General features: G+C 40.8%; 1 protein-coding gene across 1 annotated transcript; it reads left to right on the top strand.

Moving 5' to 3' along the window:
* Positions 1–856: 856 nt before the first annotated feature.
* On the top strand, positions 857–14,080 carry LOC114307401 (3-phosphoshikimate 1-carboxyvinyltransferase 2). The gene is made up of 8 exons (XM_028252808.2): positions 857–1,446; positions 4,595–4,839; positions 5,483–5,636; positions 7,602–7,816; positions 7,896–8,013; positions 9,592–9,802; positions 13,252–13,313; positions 13,414–14,080. Exons 1-8 carry the CDS (start codon positions 1,108–1,110, stop codon positions 13,630–13,632), a joined length of 1,563 nt encoding a protein of 520 aa, XP_028108609.2. The 5' UTR covers positions 857–1,107; the 3' UTR covers positions 13,633–14,080.
* Positions 14,081–23,775: the final 9,695 nt, after the last annotated feature.

Consider the following 23,775-nt stretch of genomic DNA (forward strand, 5'->3'; position numbering starts at 1 on the left):
TAAAGGATCAAAATGATATTTCTCAACAATTATTTGTATATTTTTATAATTTGTGAGGCCGTAGTGTAAATAACTCAAGAACATCTTGATATAATCAACCTTTTAAAATTCCATAAGTAAAATGTAAAATTCCATTAGAATTTCATACTTTCTATATTTTTTATTCCATTTTTTTATGGGATATTCCATTTACATGATTGAAATTTTCATAAACTTTCTATTAGGTCTCCAATCATTCATCTTTTTTTTTCTTTTTTTTTTTTGTTGTTATTATTAAATTTGAGTAAAAGCTTAATTTGATAGGAAATGTTCCAACAACTTTCATCAAATTTGATTAAAAGTTTGATTTGCTAAAAACAATTGAATTCTTCAATTCTCACTTGCTTAAAAGTTTTTATCAATACTTTTTAAAAATTTCAAATTTGTCATCAAAAAATGTTTTCATTAAATTTGGTCAAAATTTTATTCTTACTTTAGTTTTAATTTGGTCAAAAATTTTGATACGATACAAGTTTGATAATATGTTAAAGTAATTTTTTTCTCCCAAATTTTTCAACAAAATTGAATTGGCCATCCAAAAAGAAAAAGAATGAATAAGTGTAAATTACCCTGATTTCTTTGGTATTTTAAAAAAAAATACAATTCTAATATAATTATATTAAGATTCCTTTAATGTTGTTATCATTTTTACATAAAAATTTATACTTTACGTTATTTTTAGTTTTGTATTTTTGCATCATAATCTCAATTTAACTTATTAAAAAGAAAATTACTATAATTATATCAAAATTATCAAATTTATTATATTTTTTTTAAATATTAAAGAATTTAATTTACCTATAAAAAAAAAAAAAATGGGTTGGTAAGAGACATGACAGGAGGATTCAATGGTTAACGTGCGCATCCCCTCCAACCCCCAACTGGGTTCGGTTTCTTTGGTAGGTAAACCCTGAACAACAACTCAACACGCCTCTCTCTTAAAACTCCCAAAACTCTCAAATTCTCACCCTCCATTGCCACCTACCTCCTCTTCTTCCCATTTATAACACATCAATCTAGAGAGAGAAACAGAGAAAGAGAGAGAGAGAAAAAAAAAGAGAGGAAGAAATGGCGCAAGTTAGCAAACTTTCCAGTGGAATCTATGGCTCCCATCGCAATCCCACTTTACCCAAAACCCATAATAATCACAAACCTTTTCTGGGTTCTCTACTTTTTGGATCAAAACTAAAGAAGGGTTCAGAGAATTCACTGTGTTTGAGCTATGCAAGGGTTGTGAAGAACCATTCAGCTCCACTAAGGGTTTCAGCTTCAGTTGCCACCGCCGAGAAACCCTCAATGTCACCCGAGATCGTGTTGCAACCCATCAAAGAGATCTCCGGCATCGTTAAATTGCCGGGCTCGAAATCACTGTCGAATCGGATTCTCCTTCTTGCTGCCCTTTCTGAGGTGCATAAATTTTCAATTTCTATTTTTTGGTGTTCTTGAATTATGATTGTAGTTTAGGATTGCTCATTTGGGGTTTTGGGTATTTGTCTAAATTCTGTGATTTCTTTATTTGATGAATATAATTAATTGTACTTATCCAAAAAAAAAGAATATAATTAATTGAGTGATTTGGTGAGAAATGAAGAGAAAGAGAACTAATTAATCATGTTTGGTTTATAAGTTAGGTGAGAATTGTTGAGAAACCATAAGAAATGGTTAGAAAGAGTAAAGAGAACTCTCTTTTCATTTTTTTTACCAAATGTGATGTGATTTAGTGAGAAATAAGTTGATTAGTTGTAAATTTTTCGTAATACCGATATTACCCATTAAAATATGAAGAAAGAAAAAGAAATTCTACCCATATCACTATATTATATACTTTGCTTTCTTTTCCATCTAAATATGATAGTGACAAAACATATATACCTAGATGAGAAATGAAAATCATTTCATTTTTTTTCTCAGCCTGTGATCAGAACGGAGTGTAATTGAAATTTGGTGCTTTTAGAATTTAAATTTGAGATGCAGCATATTTGGTTTTGAGAGAACTGTATGTATCATGTATTTATGTAGAAAGAACATAATGTTAGTTATGGAAGTTTCATAAAAGGTTGAAAATTGTGTTTTTGTGTAACTCAAAAGTGATGATCATGCACATTTGGATGAGGATGATTGAGTTTAGGTATTAATCTAATCTGCTTTTGGGTGTCCTGTGGAATTTTAATGGTCTTATTGTGTTTTTGTTTTACATAAAATCTGAAGCTTTGAAAGTCTGTGATTTAGTCTGTTTTCCATAATTGCATGCCTTGCACTGTCAGTTTGGTGTTTTTTAATATTACTTGGAGTGCATGCATTTGATGGAAGCAAATGATGCATTGACAAGACTTGCACTCAAGGTTTTAAAAAGCGGCTGCAACCGTTACTGCAACCGTTACGTAACGCTGTTACGTAACGGTTTTGGCGTTTACCGCCACCCGTTACGGCCGCTTTTGCAGTGTGATCGAGATTCACAGGTGTGTCGGCCGTAGCGGCTGCCATAGCGGTCGTAACGGTGTCGTAACGGCCTGTTACGCATCGTTACGTAACGGTTTCAAACTGTTTCTTTCGAAAAAACACACAAAAAAGCTGAAAATAGGGGAAGAGGGATAGAGAGAAGAGGGAAGATAAAGAGAGAAAATAGAGGAGCAAGAGATAGAGAGAGAGAAGAGGGAAGATGAAGAACATGTTATTGATTTGTTGAAACTGTAAGACTTATGCTATTCTATTCAGCTGCTATCACTAAACCATTTTGTTTGTGTGTGTCTATCTATATATTGTTTAATAATAATAATAATAATAATAATAATAAGTGTGGTCATTATCTATTTAGTTTGGTTAAAATATGTATATATATATATATTTAGGTCCTTATTTATTCTCTTACTTTTGTCATTGTTTATCTTATATATAATAGTTAGTAATTGATTTTTTGTATAATATAAAGTTATTAATTATTAAAATAAAATGTAAAAAACTCAGTTTATAATGATTTAAAAATATGAAATATATTGGATCAAACTTAAAAATTTACAAAAATTGATCAATATTTATTTTTAACCCAATAAATATGATTATGGAAAAAAAATATGCGTATCGGTAAATTTTTTTCAAATTGTGCGAAGAATAAAAAAATTCACGGTTTCGGTTACCGCAACCGTTACACTACGGCCTTTACACCCCGCAACCGCAACCGCAACCGCAACCGCGTCACCGCCACCGTTACGGCGACCGCAACCGCTTTTCAGAACCTTGCTTGCACTTCATAGTAGGAGGCCTACACGAAGCCTTGCATTTTCAGTTTATTCTTTTAAAATGATACGGAGCTCATGGAAGTAAATCATATGTCAAATGTTTTGGAACTTGAAAAGTTTCATCTTATAATTCCCAGATACAAAAGTTTGTACATGTTATTGGTGTCTTTAGAGGTTGATAGCGAAAGCTTTGTCAATTTTCAGACCACAGGAACTGACACCTAATTGTTTTTACAGGAGGTAAACAAATCTTAGGAAGAGAATATCAAAACAAAACTTTAAATGATAGCATTGGAATGGTTTGTTTTACCCCTAAAAGTGCGTCAAAGGTAGACTATATTTATTTCCAAAGGAACTTGAAGAATTCATAGAATGTAACTATAAAAATATTAATGAATTTGGAGAACCATAAATTAAAAATTTGTTAATGCTCACTTCGGAAAAAATTGCCTAGGTATCGGAAAAGGTGGACAGAGAACTGAATGCTTGGCCAATTTATGCTGTGTAACGTATCACTATTAAGCGTTATCTGGCCGTAATTGATTCGTAAAATTTCTTGGCTACTAGGTAGAGAGACAAGCAAGGATACCAAGATGGGCTAATTGAAGCTGGGTAAAGCTTAAGTGCTAAGATTTATTTAAACTGCAGTACGTTTGTCTAATGCTGACAAACCATGATTCTAGCATGCTACCTAGAACTAAAAGTATTGATCCAATATGCGCTCTCTTCAGGATGGTTGAAGTAGCATTTGTGAGAATTAGTTAACAAGTCTCACGTTTGGCAACAACTTTTAAGCCAATTTATTCTTCTTCTCTCTCTTTTTTTTTTTGTTTTTTGTTTTTTTTCCCCAGTTATCTTTTCTGTCTTCAGTGAATCTTTTTTTTTTTTTTTTTATATAATTTTTACTTTTGAGGTTCTTATAGACTAGAAGGGCCTAAAAATATCAATAAAAAATTTATTTTTGTTTTTATTCAATATGTTCTTGATGATGGTTGGAGTTTTGTTTATATGATTATTTTCTAAATTCATCATTTTTTGATTTTAGAGGAATTTCTTTGCTTTCATTCTTTCCATTTTTTTTTCCCTTCTTTTATTTGATTTTATCAAGTGATAGAAAGTGCATTATTATTTTTTTGTTTTAAATATGTCCCCTTAAAGTGAATTGTCACTAACTAATTATTGAGCCTTTTCTATATAACTATCATATACATATATATATATATATATATATATATATATATCACTTGTGTTTTTGTATATGTTTGCCCAGGATCTTAATTGATTGCTTAATAATATATGTTACATTTCTTATTTTTTAGGGAACAACTGTCCTGGACAACCTGTTGAACAGTGATGATGTCCATTACATGCTTGGTGCTTTGAGAACTCTTGGGCTACATGTGGAAGAAGATAGTGAAAACAAACGGGCCGTAGTAGAAGGTTCTGGTGGTCTGTTCCCTGTGGGTAAAGAATCAAGGGATGAAGTTCATCTTTTCCTGGGTAATGCAGGAACAGCAATGCGTCCATTGACAGCAGCAGTAACTGCTGCTGGTGGGAATTCAAGGTCTGTCTAAGTTGTTTTTGAACAAAGTTATGCTAATAACTGAAATCCTTTCAATGTTTTAGTGGGAATAATATGATGCCCGCTCTTTGCTAGACACCTTTCATATCACTTTCATTTTAGCTATAACTTGGAATTTTGTTTGACATAAAATTGAATATTTCTTAACATTCACACGACAAGCCTTTGTCCCGGTTACTTGGGGTTGGGTGCATGGATCCATATCCTTCAATGAGTTTGACTTGAAGTCATATCTTCAATTAAGTTTACTCGTGTTAATTGATCTACAATGCACATGGCATGTGACAGAAGCACTGTGACACAAGTTTGGGACCAGCATTTAATGCAGATCAGTTATGACATTTTACCTAACAAAAATTTTATATACCAAAATTTCCAAGTTTTGATATGATGGAATTTTTTAATATATAAATCACTATGCCTTTTTGTTATTATTTGTGGCACCTATGTGACCTTTTATTCCACCTAAAAGGTTGGCATTTGACTTGAGAGTGCCTAGTGATGTATCATATGGTGTACATCACTTTGTCTTAGAGATGTTTAATGTTTACATTTTATTGGTTCACTTTTTATGACCTTTAAAAATTAAAACTAACACCTTTATACCGTTTTGAATTGCTTTTAGCTACATTCTTGATGGGGTTCCCCGGATGCGAGAGAGACCAATTGGTGACTTGGTCACAGGTCTTAAGCAGCTTGGTGCAGATGTTGATTGTTTTCTCGGTACAAACTGTCCTCCTGTCTGTGTAGTTGGAAAGGGTGGTCTTCCTGGGGGAAAGGTGAGCTTTTCATTTACTTTAGCATTGATATTTTGATGTTGAACATGGTATTTATATTGTATGGCTTATCTTTCAATTAACCATCCGTGATTGAATTCCAATTAACCATCACATGCTCTGTTATCAAAATCTTACAATTCAATTTGCAATTTTTTGCAAAATCGATATGAATTTATAGGTGAATCTATTTTGGAAGTCAATTTATGGTGAATTGCACGATTCACAATTGATTTGATTCACTTTTTACGGTTCATACAATTATTGAAACTAGCATGTCTGACATATTTCGATTATTTTTATATCTCCCTCTTTTTAGTAAGAATGAGATAATATAACTTTTAATAGTGTCTAGTACGATAATAACCAATATGTATAAATGATTTGTTGTTATTTTGGTGATTAGGGAGTTTTTAATATGATTTTTAATCGTATTTAGTTAGACCCAACATGTTTTTAACCTTTTCTTTCTCATTTTTTCCTTTAAAAAATATCATAATATATCTTTTAAAGGTGTTTAAGGTTAAAGTAACTTTGAAAGGTACTCATTGTCCAAATGTCAACATTATTGTTACTTAAAAATTGAGGGTTTGTTTTTTTTTACTTGCTTTATTAAGAATGGTTAATAAGAAGTATCTAAAAAAAGGTACTTGTGATAACTTCTTACCTATTAGACCATGTGATCATATATTGATGCATTTGATTGAGGGGTAGAGATATTGCTGTATATGTTGATGCATATTATGTTGATTCTTTGTTTTGTTTACTTTAACAAGGGATTCGGTTTCTCTAGGTTTTTGTTGAGTTTGTTTAGGGCGTTTGAGTAGTTGGTATGCTTTATAGTTTTGTGTTTTTTGGCTTTCTTCTTCTGTTTGTTCTCTTATACACTGTGCTTGTGGTTTGGGTTTTTACCCATTAGGCACTTCTAGTACTTTGTATGACTCATCACAAAACATGTGTTCTACTTGACTCTGTTGATATAAAGTTTTTTTTTGTTGATACATTGGAGGTTGTAGCATGGGGAGGGGGTAGTCTTGTTTATGACAAGACTTGTAACCTTGATCTCCTTGTGAGGTGCAAAGGTTTTGGCCAATAAGGCTTACACCAGGTTGATATATAATTTTGTAGAGGGTAAATTGCACAAATAATCCCTATAGTATACCATGAATTTCATTTTGGTTCCTAATCTCGAATTTGTATCAATTGCATCCTTACACTTCACACATTAATTCAATGTAGTTCCTTCCCTTAATTGTTGCCTGAAGAACAGATGAAAAATACTTAGGTCAGACTCATGTCAAGCATTGAAGGGCACAAATGACATATTAACATATCTAATTATGCAAAATATTATCAATCGAATACCCAAAAACGTTAGGCCCGCAATAATGGACTGAAAGGTTTTGATATGTTTTGTTTCATAAATAATGTGCATTTCATGTGCCTTGCAATTTATTTAGGTAGGAATTGAGAAAAATTTCTCCTATTGCCTTTCAAATGCTTGATATAAGACCGACATAAACATTTTTTGCATGTTTTTAAGTCGATAGTTAAGGTAAAGGACTAAATTGAATAAATGTGTGAAGTGTTGGGATGCAATTGATATCAATTAAAGATTAGGGACCAAAATGAAATTAGTGGTATACTTTAGGGACAATTCCTGTAATTCAACCTTTTCTAGATGAAAAATTGAAAACAACTGCCTTTGCAGATTGTAAAGCATGCTGACTTTTATGGGAATAAAATTCATACTTGAATATTACAACTTCTAACTGTTAATATCGGAGGGTTTCATATGTTATTGTAACCTTCTTATTTAGAGCCTAGTTTCTTTTACAATATGTGTTCATCTGAAGCTTGCCACTTTTTTTGGCTTACCCCTACATCGAGTCTCTGGATGATATGGTTCATAATAATAGAATAAAATTTATTATCACTAATCCTCCTTTTTTCTCGATCCTTTTGCAGGTGAAGCTCTCCGGATCAGTTAGTAGTCAATACTTGACTGCTTTGCTCATGGCAGCTCCATTGGCTGTAGGAGACGTGGAGATTGAGATTATTGATAAACTTATTTCTATACCTTATGTTGAAATGACTTTGAAGTTGATGGAACGCTTTGGAGTCTCTGTAGAGCACACTGATAGCTGGGATAGATTCTTGATCCGCGGAGGTCAAAAGTACAAGTAAGCCTCGTTTGCAAGAAATTGTTGTACCAATTTGTGAAAACTTTGTTGCATTTGAATAAAATGCAAAATTCATCAGGTCTCCTGGAAAAGCTTTTGTCGAAGGCGATGCTTCAAGTGCTAGTTACTTTCTAGGCGGTGCTGCCGTTACTGGTGGGACCATCACTGTTGAAGGTTGTGGCACAAGCAGTTTACAGGTATTGCTCACACCAGTATACAAATTGATTTTTCTTATAAAACAAATTGAATTTTGTTTATAAATAGGGTAAATTACACTTTGCCCCTTTTATGTTTAATCACTTTCTCACTTTGGCCCTTAAAGTTCATTTTTTCTTACTTCGGCTTTTTAGGTTTCAAGTTTTTTCCAATTTACTCCCGAAATTAACTTCTGTTCAAAATTAGACAAAAAATGCCATAATACTGTCACATAATATAAAAAATATATTATTATATTAAGGTTTAAGTTTATGTCAGATGTGTGAAATATATAATAAAATATTTTTATACCGCGTGATTTTCAATGTGTTATTTTCTGTTAAATTTTTAACAAAAATTACCTTTGGGAGTAAACTGAGAAGAATTTAAAACATGAAGGGTCAAAGTGAAAAAAAACAAACTTTAAGGCCAAAATAAAAAAGTGACCACTCATAAAGGGGGCAAAGTGTGATTTACCCTAATAAATAATTTAACATTTTTTTGATAAGTAATTTGTAATTTGTTGATGGTTGGCCTCTTAATCATCTGTTAGAATATTTAGGCCAAGTTTGGCATCTCCCCAAAAAGCCAAAAAGTCAAAAAGTCAAAAAGTTACTTAAAAAGTTAAAAAGTTATCACTATTCACTAAAAAAAAATATTAAAAAATTAATTTTTACACATCAATTCACACAGCCGTACAACTCATCCATTGACCCATGAAGCCCTGTGCTGCATTTGAAAAGAAAAATTGCACAGTTTGGTGCAATTTTCACACACTGCTGTTCGGTTCATGGGAGCCCATCACGGGTCCCGTTTTGATAATTTGAACCGTTCAATGTATAGAACTCCGATAACTATATGATCAAATCAGTTTTGTAGAAAAAAATGGATGGTGTTATAATTAACGATTGAAAAAAAACAAATCTGATCAGATAGCTATCGATATCCGATCAACGTGATTTTTTATAGGCGTATAGTACTCGACGATTTTTACATGTTAAACGGTTCAGATTATCAAAATAGGACCCATGATGGCCCCCACGGGCCAAACAAAACCGTCCAGTGCATTGCCCAAACAGTACCTAATCGTTTCTTAGCCTCAATTGAATTGCCCAGAAAGTAGGCTGCACAACTCTCAATCTTAATCTTTCCCTACACACTATTTTATATAATTTTTTAATACACATTTTTCTATAAAAAGTCAAAAAGTTAACCCAAACATTTATATTTTTTTCCTCAACTTTTTAATCCAAAAAGACAAAAAGTGCACTTATTTAGGACACCCCAAACAACCCCGAAATTTCTTGTGTGTGAATGATCCACAAATATCCTCTTTCGTAATTAATTATGCTTCTTTTTCCAGCTTGGTGATGATGCCTAGCTATTAATTCTTGATTTCCTTGTAATTTTCTGTTGCAATTTGCAAATGAGTGCCCAAATTCACATTTGTACCTATTTTTCAGATGATTTTTAACTGTACATATGTTTATAATGTCTTGTAAATTACATATCTTTGTTATGTATTGTAACTTAAATCAAAGCCGACATTTTTTTTTTTCTCGTCTTTTCTTTCAATCAAGGGGGATGTTAAATTTGCTGAGGTTCTTGAGAAAATGGGCGCAAAAGTTACCTGGACGGAGAACAGTGTGACTGTCACGGGGCCACCCCGGAATTCTTTTGGAAGAAAACGCCTACGTGCCGTTGATGTTAATATGAACAAGATGCCAGATGTTGCCATGACTCTTGCTGTCATTGCTCTTTTTGCTGACGGTGTAACTACTATTAGAGATGGTATGATTTGGCTTTTTGTTTGTGAAAAATGTGATTTAAAAAGAACTAGTCTAATTTCCAGATCTGAGAAATTCCCATTTCTTGGTTATGTACTTCACAACAAGGAACAATTTTTTTGTTTTTTTTCCCATTGTGATGGCCAGAACATTTCTGTTTTCTAGTAAACCAAAACTCAACATTAGTGGAATACCAACATTTTAATGTTTCCATTAAAACATAACAAAATACATCAATACTCCACGAAACATACAAAAACAATGAGTTGTTTTGACACATATTAAGGATACTTAACAATGCTCATTTCTATTTGTCTTTTGTTAAGTAATGAATTTATTAAAGAATTGAGAAACTAGATAGAGGAAGAGGAGAGATAGAAAGAAGGTAAAACAAGCATGATTAAGTCAATTTTTTTATCCCTACTACTTTAGAATTTTGCATTTTTTAAAAATATTCTCTCTTCCCCAATTAAACCTTTGACTTATTTGTTTGAGTTTCTATTATTCATAGGTCTCAACATGTCCAATTATTTAATATTTAGAATGTATTAACATTTATGTAGGTTTTAGTTTTTGTTTCCAAATATGTTCGAACGTTTTCAAATTTTTTAACTCATTTCTTTTCTGCTGCTGAAACATTTTTGTTTCCATACTATTTGAAACAAAGTTTTGATCCTTGCTTCATAGATAGCTTTTTGTTTGAATATAAGAATATGAGATATAGATACATATAAAATTCCATTTACGTGGTGCATATATACATATAGCCATTGTTTGGTTATTTGTTTGAAGTTCAATACTGACTCATTAGAAACCATGGCCCACTTTGTAAGCTTTGCATTGTATTTTTTTTTTACATGCTATTTTTGTCAATTGTTTCTATGTACAAAGCTTGTCTAATACTTAACCTGTTACTTGATTTCCTCTGGTTCCCACTTGATGTGAGAAAAGAAATTTTTTTGGAAAAAATCGTTTTCTTTTCCTTTTTTTTTTCTCCGCCCTCTTTTCTATTCTCCCTTATCAAACTTATTGTAGCTGCATAGCTGCATAGTGATTGTTCATGTTTTAAATTTAATTCTGTAGAAAATTTAATGTATAAAGAGAAATAGAGAATTGTATAGATATTGATTGTATTATTGATAGATGTATTGAATGTTACAATGATTCCTATATATAGAAGAGTAGGTGGTAGTAGGTGGTAGATGGAGTAGGTAAAGTGGAGGTGGTAGTGGTGTAGTGGGTTAGGTTTAGTGGAGTAGGTGAGGTGGTAGTGGTGTAGTGGGTTAGGTTTAGTGGGTGAAGTAGGTGATAGGTTTTAACAGCCCTCCGCAAACTCAAGGGGGATAGGAACTAACCAACTTGAGTTTGGAGAGAGTAATAAAACAAGAAAAATACATAAAAATAAAAGAGGATAGGAGACACTGTATGGTCGTGTCAGACCATTGGTGAAGACACTGGATGGTGGTGTCATAACGTTGTAGAGGACACTGTATGGGGGTGTCATAACGTTGTAGAGGACACTGTATGGTGGTGTCATAACGGTGTAGAGGACACTGGATGGCGGCGTCAGACCGATGTAAAAGACAGTTTATGGGGTCATGTCGGACCGTTGTAGCAGACAATGTTGTGACAGTTGTTGTGACAGTTTACGGAGTCTTGCTGGACCCTTGTAGAAACTAACCGGAATCAATGTCGGGACAGTTTATAGAGTCTTGTCGGACCCATAAAGGAGCTAACCGGAATCAATGTCGGGACAGTTTACAGAGTCTTGTCGGACCCATGAAGGAGCTAACCGGAATCAATGTCGGGACAGTTTACAGAGTCTTGTCGGACCCATGTAGAAGACAGTTTATGGGGTCATGTCGGACCGCTGTAGAAGACTGTTTACGGGGTCATGTCGGACCGATGTAGAAGACAGTTTATGGGGTCATGTCGGACCGGTGTAGAAGACACTGTATGAGTGTGTATATAGGCTGCCCAAAAGATATACATGTAGATATATATATCGAGCCCGCAAAAGTCGCGCCCTCAAAAGGCGCGCCCACTTTATCAAAAGATGTGCCCGACAGAAATCATCGAGCGGCGAGCCATCAAAAGGCGCGCCAGACACGCGGCGATGCACGTGACCGACAGAACGCGTGTTGGCCTCTTCGTCAGGGTCTTTATAAACCGAAGCGGAGGCTGAGGCTTGGAAGCATAACAAACCAGTTGAAACCTCTGCATTCTCAGAGAGCTTGTCTCGAAGAGCTGCAAATCTTGAAACACTCTGTAACCAACCCTGTCTGACAGTACCAATCGGTAATCGCTGCTTCTCTGAAACACTTAGCAACCCAAAAATATGGCCTCTTCTTCCCGTCCAGCTACCCAGAACATGGCCTCTTCTTCCCGTGGCCTGCTTACTCTCTTTCCCGACCTCAACGAGTCCACAAGAGAGATAACTGGTGCGGTTGCCCTTGAACCTCAACCAAACGCCCCTGAGTTTGCTCCGTTGACCTTTCCTATGCGGTCTGTGGAGCAAAGAATGGCAGCGCAATCAGATATTGAGGCGAATCAGTATACTTTGAAGTCATGTGTGGAAACCATGACTGCGGTCACAAACTTGTCGCACCGGCTGCAGAGTAGGACAAATGAGGTGCAGCAGTTAAACGCCCAACTGGCTCTGCTCCAACGCATGTATAAGGATGCGCGAGCAGAGATAAGTGTGCTAAAGGCGGAAAATAAGGAACTGAAGCGGAAGGCCACCGTTATGTTCCGATTTGGAGGTCCGCCATATGCTGCAGTGGAGGAGCAGGGAGTAGTGATCGTGCCCAGTGGAGTGGGTGCGGGAAACACAGAGACAGCACCGGCAAGGGCCGCCCAGGACGGAGGCAAGAAAAAGCGACCCGCAGCAGAGTAGAGAAGCAAAATCCCGCCTGTGGATGTGGTTGTTTTGTGTGTGTGTGTTTTTTTTTTTTTGTTTTTTTTGTTTTTTTGTTTTTTTTTTTGGTGTAAAATGCTGATCGGGGTTGATCCCCGGCATGAAGAAATGACAAGTTTGTAAAATGTTTTTTTTTTTTTTTTTTTTTTTTTTGGGTAATGTTGTGTTGAAAAAATAAAAATAAAATGAAAGAAAACAAGGGAGAAAAAAAATAGATAAAAAAATATGTATAGATGGATTATATGAAAAATATCAATGAATCATCTCGATTGTTTAGGGTTTGAAATTAAATTTTTACGTTAGCCTAGTATGTAAAAGTTTATATTTTTGAAGGAGTTTCTCTCTTTGAAGTTGACATTTTGATCTTAGCAAAAAATCCGAGAACCGAGTTTCTTTCCTCATAAAGTATCGGTTAATATGCTGTTCGTTAAAGATGCTCATTTCCAATTTATCATGTTGAAGTTTTATTATTTTCTGTTTTCTCCTAGACAAATACCATGTTTAAATCGTGGGTCTACTGGTTTATCTTCTTTCAGTGGCTAGCTGGAGAGTGAAGGAAACTGAACGAATGATAGCTATTTGCACAGAACTCAGAAAGGTATGAGAATCTAGTGACATCATAAATATTCAAAAAAAAAAAAAAATCTTATATAATTTTATGACATTTTTAATCTTATTGCAATGGATTTAAATTTCAGTTAGGAGCAACAGTTGAGGAAGGGCCAGACTACTGTGTGATCACCCCACCAGAAAAACTAAATGTTACGGCAATAGATACATATGATGATCACAGAATGGCCATGGCCTTCTCTCTCGCTGCCTGCGCAGACGTTCCTGTCACCATCAAGGATCCGGGTTGCACTCGCAAAACATTCCCTGACTACTTCGAAGTCCTTGAGAGGCATACAAAGCATTGAACTGTTCATCGACAACATTGAAAACAAAAATAACGAAAACAAGAAAGCATATTTGATAGGCTATCCAGCATGGTCTCTTGGCAGCGTAGAAGAGACAGACAGATGATGTGAGCTATATCTATTTCCTTTCGATTTGCCATGTAATTGTTCAAAATGTATGTTGGTTGTTTTCGCGGGACGTGTAATTTTATTTCGACTTAAAAATGTATTGGTTCGATCTTAAGTCGCCGTAAAAGTGAGTGTAATTGAAGCTCTTTTTTTTTTACACAAATGTTATGTTCTTCAGCATTTGTTATTCAAAATTTATATGGATCTAAAGGTTATATATGCCAGTATGTTTGTGTTTTCTTGTTTGGTTGGCAATATGTTAGGTTGATGTTGTTGAATGAACGAGACTATGTAAGCCCAGTTTGAGAAAATTGAATATATGGTTCTCAGTTTGATTTCATTTTAATGGTCAATTTCTCTTGTGTTTTTGTTTTTTTAAAGGAATTATATATATATATATATAAAATTGTTTGAAAAACTATTTTCAAGAAAATTTTCTAAAATGAATTAACATTTTTTTTTTGGAGTACTTTAAAAACATCAATATTATTATCTACCTATGGGGGAGGGGGTATGGGGATGCTAGGGCTTGAACCCTAGTCATGAGCGCCGGATACATAATTCCTAAACTATTGGACAACTGCCTTGCTCGAATTCACTTTTTTAAGAAATATCAAAAAGTTATTTTAGAATTTTTGAAAATAATATTCACATTAAATATGTATATATAGATTTTTAATTTTTTATTAAAAAATTTAAAAAATAAATTGAATACAAAAAATAAAAATAAAATGAAAATACAACCAAACGGGTGAGGAATGGTTTTCTAAGAAAATGTAATCTTTATGGTTTGTTCTGGAGAAAATGTAATTAATTTGTTTGGTTGTGTTTTTATTTTTTTGTTGTTTATTTTCATTTTGTAAAAAAATACAAAACTTGTTTGGTGAATTGTTTTCATTAGTATTATCAAAGATTGCTTTGAAAACAACCTTCTTCTTAAGAAACACAAGAAGTTAATTTCAAATAAATTAAAAATTATTTTTATACAAAATGACATGGATAGTCCTACAAGGCTTACGGCCCACAGCAAACAACCCCAAACCCACCGTTTGGGACCCATAGCATAACCCGGTTGGCAAAGCCCAGGACAGCTGGAGGCCATCTAGACATGGAGGGCCAATGGCATTCGGGCACATAGCAGGTGAAACACAGGCCACATCAGCAGACAAAGATCTGCAGAGTTATTGTCACAACACATCACCATTAATGCAGCCCATCACAGCATTTATTACGACAACACCTCCCCGTCGGAACAGAGCCCCCTCACCCTGAACAAGGTAAGCTACGGCACAGGCTTTTGGCGTAACGGGGCACGTCACAAGGGACAGTGAAATGATTATCAAAGGATATAAGCAAGAATCGAAGACAAGAGGAAGGTTAAGCTTTTCTATCTCTCTCTCTCTCTCTCTCTCTCTCTCTCTCTCTCACTCTCTCTCTATATTTCCTTCTTCCTCTACTGATTCGCTCGCCGGAGGGTTCACTGGGGGACTACCCCGTTCCCCTTTGGACTTGCTTGCAGGTCATCTGGTGGAATCATCCGCCTGAATCGGAACTTGAAGAGCTTGGACCAGCCCGACCCATCCACCGAGGACGAACTGCATTATCAGTTGGCGCTGTCTGTGGGAAAACTTGTGGTTTATTCGTGCGCTAGTTGTGTTCACTATCGCCGGAGCCCTCCTTTCTTACCGTTACCTTTTCCTCTCACCCGTCCAGGTGTATGGTCACGACTAGGTCCATGGCTTCTCACCATAATACCGCCGATCATCAAACAGACCCTTCTCATCCAAACAACCCACCACAATACATCATCGAACTTACTAACAGCATTAACCGCATGGCCGAGCAAAACCAGGTCCTGATCAGTGCCTTACTCCAAAGAAACCTCCCCGCCCCACCTCCAGATATTCCACATAACCAAGAAAGAACCCCGGGCCACACTGCTCCACAACCCCCTCTGCTCAACCCAGAAGGTTTACAACCCCCTCCTCCTCCACATATGAGCCTACCACCTCCACCTCTACGCCCGTCAGTCGTGGCACTAGCCCCTGAGGGGGAAGCCAGCAGTGTCCAGCCTCCATTGACCGACCATGGCGACAACATTCCCCTTTGGGACGCTGAACTCCGAGCTATGAAGCTCCAACTACAAGGAGTCATGCAAAACATTCAGCACAAGCCCTCAGTCACCGCCAACTCGCCTTTTGTTGCCTCTATCCGCGACAAACCATTGCCCGCCAAGTTCAAAATGCCCACCATTGACTCCTTCGATGGCACGACGGACCCAGTCGACCATCTGGAAACCTACCGCACCCTCATGACCCTCCATGCTTTCCTTGACGAGATCATGTGCCGAGCTTTTCCCGTGACTCTGAAGGGATCAGCTCGGTTGTGGTTTAGCCAGTTACCGGCGGACTCCGTCTCCACCTTTCAACACCTCAGTGATTCTTTCCTGAGCCATTTTATCGGAGCCCAACGTTAGAGACGCCCAGCCACCCAACTCCTTAACATTCGTCAGACCGAGGGGGAGTCGCTCCGCAGCTTCGTCACCCGCTTCAACACCGAAGCCCTTCAAGTAGCGGAGAATGACGACAAGGTCATCCTCACGGCTTTCATGGCTGGCCTGCGGTCGTCCGATTTTCTTTTCTCCTTCTCCAAAAGCCCTCCAACCACCATGGCTACCCTACTATCCAAAGCCCAGAAATACATGAATGCTGAAGATTCCCTGGCCGCTCGACAAGAGCCGATCACTAAAAATCCGACCCCCAGAGACAAGAGGAAAGACTCAGAACCCAAGACCGCTCAGTATAATAGCCAAACACCCCACTATAATGGCCGACCCCTCCGAGCCGACCGGTCGGCTCCGACCCGACCGCCGGGTCGGTTCGAGCGGTACACACCACTCAACTCCCCCATGGAGCACGTCCTCAATCAGATCCAGCGGGACTACCCCCTCAAGTGGCCCCTGCCTTCATGAAACCCTTCCAATTGCAAAGATCAGTCCAAGTACTACCGTTTCCACCAAGACCATGGCCATACCACCGACGAGTGTATCAACCTCAAAGATCAGATCGAGACCTTCATACGTCAGGGCCGCCTCAGCCGATTTACAGACACCCGCCCTCAACAGAGGCAAAGAACTGACCTTCCCAGGAACAATCGCCGACATACACCACCCCGCAATCAAGCCCCACCTAACCAAGGCCACGATCGCCCCCCACCACAGCCTCGGCCTCCAGGCAATCCCCCTCCACCAGTTGGAAAAATCAGAGTCATTTCAGGCGGCCTTGCTTGCGGGGGACCATCCCGCTCGGCTCAGAAGGCAGAGCTCAGAAAAATCAGGCAGGGCTCAGACAAAGCAGTGGCGACGGTGGACCGACCTCCAAAACAGTCAAAATAATGGATCGAACCCATCACCTTCACAGACACCGACTGTGCAGGAGTCCGTTACCCACATGATGACCCCCTTGTCATTTCCGCCATCCTCTCCAACTACAAGGTCAGACGAGTCCTCATAGACAACGGCAGCTCTTCAGACATCATCTTCCTCAATTGCTTCCGCCAGCTCAAGATTGGGGAAGAAAGCTTGTCTCCTCTCCAAACCCCTCTGGTCGGTTTCACCAGCGACCGTGTGACCTCCATCGGCTCCATCGATCTACCTATCACCATTGGCGAACACCCGAGGCAGACCACTAAGTTGCTCACCTTCCTTGTGGTCGACTGCTCCTCTGCTTACAACATCATCCTTGGCCGCACAGCCCTAAACGCCTTCCAAGCCATCACATCCACCTATCACCTTGCCATCAAATTTCCTACCGATCTCGGTGTCGGAACTGTCAAAGGAGAACAGACCGTGGCCAGGGAGTGTTATGTCGCCTCACTCAAAGAAGTCAAGCTAAAAGAGGCCATGATCATCGAAGGGCTTGACGTCCGAGACGAGGACGAGCTGGTCAGAGGTGAACCCGTGGAGGAACTTGTCGAAGTTAACATTGATCCCACCAACCCAATCAAAACCGCCAAAATTGGCAGCCAATTACCTTCCCAAGCCAAGGCCGACCTCATCACTCTCCTAACTGAGCACAGAGATGTATTCGCCTGGACCCATTCTGACATGTCAGGCATTGACCCCTCCTTCATAACCCACCGTCTCAGCATCGAACCCCACTTTCGACCCCACCACCAGAAGTAACGCATTTTCCATCCGGAGCACAACACTCTTATAGCCGCAGAAGTTGACAAGCTCCTCGAGGCCCAATTCATCAAAAATGTGGACTACCCTAGATGGTTGTCCAACGTGGTCCTCGTCCGCAAACACAATGGCAAATGGCGACTCTGTGTCGATTACTCTGACCTGAACCGAGCTTGCCCCAAAGACAACTACCCTCTTCCCCGCATAGATCTGCTGGTCGATGCCACGGCCGGTCATCAAATGCTCAGCTTCATGGATGCCTTCTCTGGGTACAACCAAATCCTGATGCACACATCTGATCGGGAACACACATCATTTATTACCGACCGAGGTACCTACCCCTATTGTGTAATGCCGTTCGGATTGAAGAATGCTGGGGCCACCTACCAACGGCTGGTTAATGCCGTTTTCCATCACCAAATAGGCCGGAATATGGAAGTCTACGTCGATGACATGCTAGTCAAAAGCAAATACTCCTCCGATCACCTCACTGACTTACAAGAGACCTTCGCCACCTTGCGCAAGTACCAGATGAAGCTCAACCCAGAGAAGTGCGCCTTCGGCGTAGGATCTGGAAAATTTTTGGGTTTTATGGTCAGTCAGCGCGACATGAAGCTAACCCTGAGAAGATCAAGGCCTTGGTTGAGATGCAGTCGCCTAGAATAGTCAAAGAAGTTCAAAGACTCACCGGCCGAGTGGCGGCCTTCAACCGCTTCATTTCCCGTGCAACAGATAAGTGCCTACCCTTCTTCAAAGTTCTTCGGCAGACTTTTGAATGGACAGCTAAATCTAAAGAGGCCTTCCAACAGTTAAAGCAATGCATGGCCAAACCCCCCTTCTTTCCCAAGCAATCACGGGCGAGCCCCTCTTCCTCTACTTAGCAGTATCGAGCACCGCAGTCAGTACAGCTCTCCTCAGAGAAGATGGCTCAATCCAACGGCCGGTCTACTACATCAGTCGGGCTCTCAAGGGAGCGGAGCAGAACTACCCCTTATTAGAAAAACTGTCCCTGGCCTTGATAATTGCCTCCAGACGACTCCGCCCATACTTCCAAGCCCACTCCATAGTGGTCCTCACCGACCAGCCCCTGAAAAAGGTCATGCAGCAACCAGAACTCTCAGGAAGACTGATGCAGTGGTCAGTAGAACTCAGCCAGTTCGACATCTCCTACCGCCCTCGGACAGCAATCAAGGGGCAAGCTGTAGCTGACTTCATCCTGGAGTTCACCAATCCGACCCCGACCACTACACCTCCACTCCCACCACCTCCAACAGAGCCAGAAGATCCTCATTCTTGGACTCTCAATGTCGACGGTTCGTCTCGCAGAGAAGGAAGTGGGGCCGGCCTCATCCTCACCTCCCCCGAGGGCGGCTATTTCAAATGTGCCCTCTGTTTCTTGTTTGAAGCAAGCAACAATGAGGCCGAGTATGAGGCATTGATAGTAGGACTTGCCAAGGACATTGGGGTCAGTCACCTCTGAGTATTCAGCGACTCCCAGCTCGTCGTCGGTCAGATGACGGGGGACTTCGACGCCAAGGAAGACACAATGCGAGCTTACAGGGATATGGCACTCCCCCTTGCTCGCCTTTTCAATACCTTCCACATCAGCCACATTCCTCGGGCAGAAAACTCCAAAGCAGATGAGATGGCTCAACTGGCTTCTGCTGACCATCCTAATCTCAGCCATGATGTCCGTCTCGAATATCTATACCACCCGACCATTTCACCCGACCTGCAAGCCGTACAGTTCATCCAAAACGAACCCATCCCTTGGGCATCCGACATTCTCCTATTCTTGACCACAGGGGCACTCCCAGATGACCAACAGCAGGCAGCCAAAGTCCGATCCCGAGCGTCCAATTACATCATTGTTGACGGTATATTGTACAAGCGCGGTTTCTCCCGGCCATATCTACGGTGCCTCAATCCAGCTCAAGCAACTTATGTAATGCAGGAGATCCACGAGGGAATTTGTGGTAATCATTCAGGCGGCAGATCCCTTGCCCAGAAGATACTCCGTACTGGGTATTTTTGGCCAACTCTTAATCAGGATGCGACCGATTTCGTGCTCAAGTGCGATAAATGTCAACGCTTCGCCAACATCCCTCATGCTCCTCCTACAGAGTTAATCACACTCTGCAGCCCTTATTTGTTTGCCAAGTGGAGGATCGACTTGGTTGGTCCACTTCCCACCGGTCGAGGCCAGACCAAGTTCACGATTGTCGCCATTGATTACTTCACCAAGTGGGTCGAGGCTGAACCCCTTGCCACAATCACCGAGCGGAACACCACCAGGTTTATCTAGCAATCGATCATTTGCCGATTTGGCATCCCTCAAGCCATCATCTCCGACAACGGCAAACAATTCGATAACGCGAAGTACAGAAAATTTTGTGCAGATCTCCAGATTCAACCATGCTTCTCTTCCCCCGGTCACCCCCAAGCAAACGGCCAAGTCGAGGTCAACAACCGTTCCCTTCTGAAAATCATCAAAACTAAGCTCGAAGCTGCTAAAGGCCTTTGGGCTGAGGAACTACCAAATGTACTATGGGCTTACCGAACCACTGCTCGCACTCCCACTGGGGAAACCCCTTTTCGCTTAACATATGGCGCTGAGGCGGTTATTCCGGTAGAAGTCGGTCTGCCCACCCCTAGGGTTTTACATCCGGATCTGGCCTCAACCGAAGAGCTCCATCGAACAGACCTGGACCTCGTCGAAGAGCTCAGAGAGACTGCTGCTGTCAGATTGGCTTCGTACCAGCAGAAAATGAGAACACACTACAACCGCAGAATTCAACCACGAGAGTTCTCTGTGGGGGACCTTGTCTTAAGAGAAGCAACTCTTGCCACAAAGAATCCAACCGAGGGCAAACTGGCAGCCAAATGGGAGGGACCCTACGTAGTGAAAGCCCGACCACGACCAAGCACTTACCGACTTCAAGACATGGAAAGGCGCGACCTCCCCCACCCTTGGAATGCGGAACATTTGAAGCGTTACTATCAATGAGTTCATACTTTTGTATTGTCAACATTGTTGTATTTCCCTCTTTAATACATAATGCAAATTCCGACTGAAGTTCTCAGCTTTTATAATTCAACTGTCTGTATGTCGCTCCCATGACCCTTTCACTTGCAGCACTTCAAGGCCTCAGCCAGACTGAGCACTTCAAAAGCCTCGGCCAGACCGAGCACTCAAAGCCTCAGCCAGACCGAGCACTCAAAAGCCTCGGCTAGACCGAGCACTCAAAGCCTCAGCCAGACTAAGCACTTCAAAAGCCTCAGCCAGACCGAGCACTCAAAGCCTCAGCCAGACCGAGCACTTCAAAAGCCTCGGCCAGACCGAACACTCAAAAGCCTCGGCCAGACCGAGCACTCAAAGCCTCAGCCAGACCGAGCACTTCAAAAGCCACGGCTAGACCGAGCACTCAAAAGCCTCGGCCAGACCGAGCACTCAAAGCCTCAGCCAGACTGAGCACTTCAAAAGCCTCGGCCAGACCGAACACTCAAAAGCCTCGGCCAGACCGAGCACTCAAAGTCTCAGCCAGACGGAGCACTTCAAAAGCCACGGCCAGACCGAGCACTCAAAAGCCTCGGCCAGACCGAGCACTCAAAGCCTCAGCCAGACTGAGCACTTCAAAAGCCTCGGCCAGACCGAGCACTCAAAGCCTCAGCCAGACTGAGCACTTCAAAAGCTTCAACCAGACTGAGCACTTCAAAAGCCTCGGCCAGACCGAGCACTCAAAGCCTCAGCTAGACTGAGCACTTCAAAAGCCTCGGCCAGACCGAGCACTTCAAAAGCCTCGGCCAGACCGAGCACTTCAAAACCTCGGCCAGACTGAGCACTTCAAAGCTAAGCAGGACCACATTTTTAACACTTAGTCACATCTCAAAGCTTATTCATAATTCCAAGACCACGTTTTTACTTAGTTAGATTCCAAAGATGCTCTCACATATTTCATTTACTAATCAGATTATCTCCCACCCCATCCAATTTATTTCTCCAACCTCTTCTCTACAAGTTTACAACTAACTGTTTAGTTACGATTTGCAACCCACTTTTCTATTCCCATCCATGGATCCTTCATCCCTCCTCATTAAACTAAAAGTCCTAACCCCATTCGAATATTATGTTCTACAATTTCATAATCCAATTTTTTAATAAACCACTATCACCCTTTCAATTTTCATACGAATCTAATCTCGCTCTGCAGGGAGGAACGTTTAACTTAACAATTTTTAATTTTCATACGCATTTTTATTGTACAATTCTTATGACCAGTTTTTATAACAAGACTTCATTCATTTTAGCCAGTGCAGGTCAACACAGTCAATTGACAACATAAACGAAATTTTATTCATTTACAATGTGTACACAAGTTCATTACAATAATACAAAAAAAAAAAAAACAATAAAAACACAAAACAAACACAGAGAGGGGGCTCTTCATCTCCCTTGGTCATTCCTCCTCGCTAGATACAAGCTCTTCTTCTTCAATACCCTCGTCCAGGGGGGTCTGGGCCACATCATCTTCACCAATCACTACACTACTCAGGTCCAAGTCTGGGAACAGCTCTTCAGCTCTGCGTTTGAACATCTTCCAACCGCTGTCCCAGAACTCAGCCATTTCGTGCTTGTAGAAGTCTGACTGCTGGAAGCTCTCAATCACTTCTGCCTTTGTCCTGCCTCCAGCAGTCGTCCTTGATGGGCCCACCCCCCCAGATTCTTGCCCAGCCAGACTCTTGGCAACTGCGGCATCTACCGCCAACTGAAATTCGGGCGACCCTTTGTATTGCTCCACTGCTGTGACGCACAGATCAGGGTAGGCCGCCCTCTCAGAAGCCGCCTTCGACCTCTCTTCATTTAGCTCTCTCTGCAGGGCCCCCCTTTCAGCTGCCGCCATCGCCCTCTCCTCTTCCACCCCCTTCTTCAGACTCTTCATCTCCGCCATCGCCTTCACCTTCTCTGTTTCCAACTCTCACATCAACCTCCTATTCTCCTCCTCTGCTTTGACGCGCTCATCCTCCAACCCTCTCAACAGATCTCCAATTCTGGCGTCTGCCTCATCTTTTTACCTGACCAGCTCTTCATTGCTGCTCATGGCCTCTTCATGCCGCTTGATCGCAACGGCGCAGGCTCTTTCAGACTCCTCAAACTTTTTCTGTTCGCCAGCCAGTTGGAACTCGAGCGACACGACCTTATGGTGTGTGTCCTCCAACTCCAACTTCACTGCTTGCAGTTCAGCATGGGCAGTCTTCCAGTCGACGCTTTCCTTTTTCAACTTGGCTAACTGGGTCTTGGCCTCTTCAGCCTTTAACTTGGCAGCCCCTGCCTTCCTTAGAAGGGCCCCTGCCAAGGTAGTTACCTCCATTTGGGCGGAGCATAACCCCCTCAGCAGGTCAGCCTCATTATATCCTTATGCCGAGCGCAGGGCTGTCTCCTCCACAATCTTCACCAAGCGGTCTGCCCCCGCCCTGGCTGGGCCTCCTTCTCCCTCCAACCTTCCAGCTACCGCGCGAGCATGATAGATTGCCGTGGCCAGACGGACCCTTCCTTCCTGGGGAGCAGGGCCCTTTTGGGTCTGCTCCCCTCCGCTCGGCACACCCTCGGTCAGCCCAACTCCTACTCGCTCTGTGGGGGCAGTCTCCATAACCTCCAGTGTTGGGGTGACCCCCACCACCTCTGGGGTATCCTTGGCCATAGGGACCTCCACCTCAGCTGGGGCCACCTTAGCCCTCTTGGCCCCAGTCTCATCCGCAGGTTCCTCTGGGGCACTCCTCTTTGTCTTCTTCTTCTTCTTCAGAGCCTCCCTCTCCTTTCTGGCCTGTTCTTTTACAGGATCTATTGGGGGCGG

Source organism: Camellia sinensis, chromosome 5 (assembly GCF_055761805.1).
Source record: "Camellia sinensis isolate YWXY chromosome 5, ASM5576180v1, whole genome shotgun sequence".
Classification (NCBI taxonomy): domain Eukaryota; kingdom Viridiplantae; phylum Streptophyta; class Magnoliopsida; order Ericales; family Theaceae; genus Camellia; species Camellia sinensis.

What these genes read in the sequence shown, in the direction of transcription:
- LOC114307401 (XM_028252808.2), top strand. Translation starts at nt 1,108, where the DNA reads ATGGCGCAAGTTAGCAAACTTTCCAGTGGAATCTATGGCTCCCATCGC. An exon ending in TTCTTGCTGCCCTTTCTGAG is followed by an intron (nt 1,447 to 4,594) that starts GTGCATAAATTT and finishes CTTATTTTTTAG; the next exon opens with GGAACAACTGTCCTGGACAA. An exon ending in GCTGCTGGTGGGAATTCAAG is followed by an intron (nt 4,840 to 5,482) that starts GTCTGTCTAAGT and finishes AATTGCTTTTAG; the next exon opens with CTACATTCTTGATGGGGTTC.